General features: G+C 61.3%; 1 protein-coding gene across 1 annotated transcript in view; it reads left to right on the forward strand.

Annotated features, from left to right (window-relative positions):
- Window positions 1-764, forward strand: part of ELMO3 (engulfment and cell motility 3) — a 7,301-nt gene that overhangs the window by 4,331 nt on the left and 2,206 nt on the right. Inside the window, exons 12-14 of the mRNA XM_017740925.1 lie at window positions 1-38; window positions 292-396; window positions 728-764. The exon at window positions 1-38 is cut by the window's left edge and continues 60 nt beyond it. Coding sequence (XP_017596414.1) covers window positions 1-38; window positions 292-396; window positions 728-764 — 180 coding nt within the window. The remainder of the gene's footprint in view (window positions 39-291; window positions 397-727) is intronic.

The following is a 764-nucleotide window of genomic DNA, read 5'->3' on the forward strand; positions in this document are numbered from 1 at the left end:
CTCGCTCGCGCGCAATCGCCGCCCCCGCCGCAGGCAGGGTGGGTGCCAGACCCCTGCTGCAGGGTGGGGGGCTTGGGAGGGAGGCAGAGGCTTATTCCCATGTCCCCTGCCACTGGGGAAGTCCCAGTTAATCTGTGGGAGTAGAATGCTTGACTCCCTGGACAGCTGGTGTGGGCTAACCCGTGGGCTGGGAGAAATGGGGAGTGCTGATAAGGGGGCAGCTCCATCCCCCTTGGGAAGGGCATCTCTGCAAGGGGAGGCTGAGCATTTCCTGTGGCTCTTCTGCTGCAGACAAGCTGTGGTACTGCCGCCTGTCCCCCAACCACAAGGTGCTGCACTATGGGGATGTGGAGGAGGGGGTGCAGTCTCCCCCCATCGAGAGCCTACCAGAGAAAAGTAGGTGATGGAGAGAGAGTGGGAAGGAGGGAGGGGAGCCCTCTGATAACCCCCAGGTTAAGACTGCCTTAAGGTGGAATTGCCCCTCTGCTTGGCTGCTGTGTGGCTGCCCCAGTGTCTGCTGGTATTGTGGGACTGGGAGCTGTGGGAGTTAGGCTGGGGCAGACTGGCTTCCCAAAGGGAGCTGCAGAGTGGCTTGAGCCCCCCACCCCAAGCTGTGGATGGCTGTGAGTCCCCACACTTGGGCTGTACTGGACTCTGCTCACTGGGGACCTGAAGGAGAGGGACAGGAGGAGGGAAAGGGAGCTCACAGCTCTTCCACTTGCTGCAGTTCCTGTGGCAGACATGAAGATGCTGCTGGTGGGGAA

Source organism: Corvus brachyrhynchos, unplaced genomic scaffold, assembly GCF_000691975.1.
Source record: "Corvus brachyrhynchos isolate BGI_N302 unplaced genomic scaffold, ASM69197v1 scaffold26, whole genome shotgun sequence".
Classification (NCBI taxonomy): Eukaryota; Metazoa; Chordata; class Aves; order Passeriformes; family Corvidae; genus Corvus; species Corvus brachyrhynchos.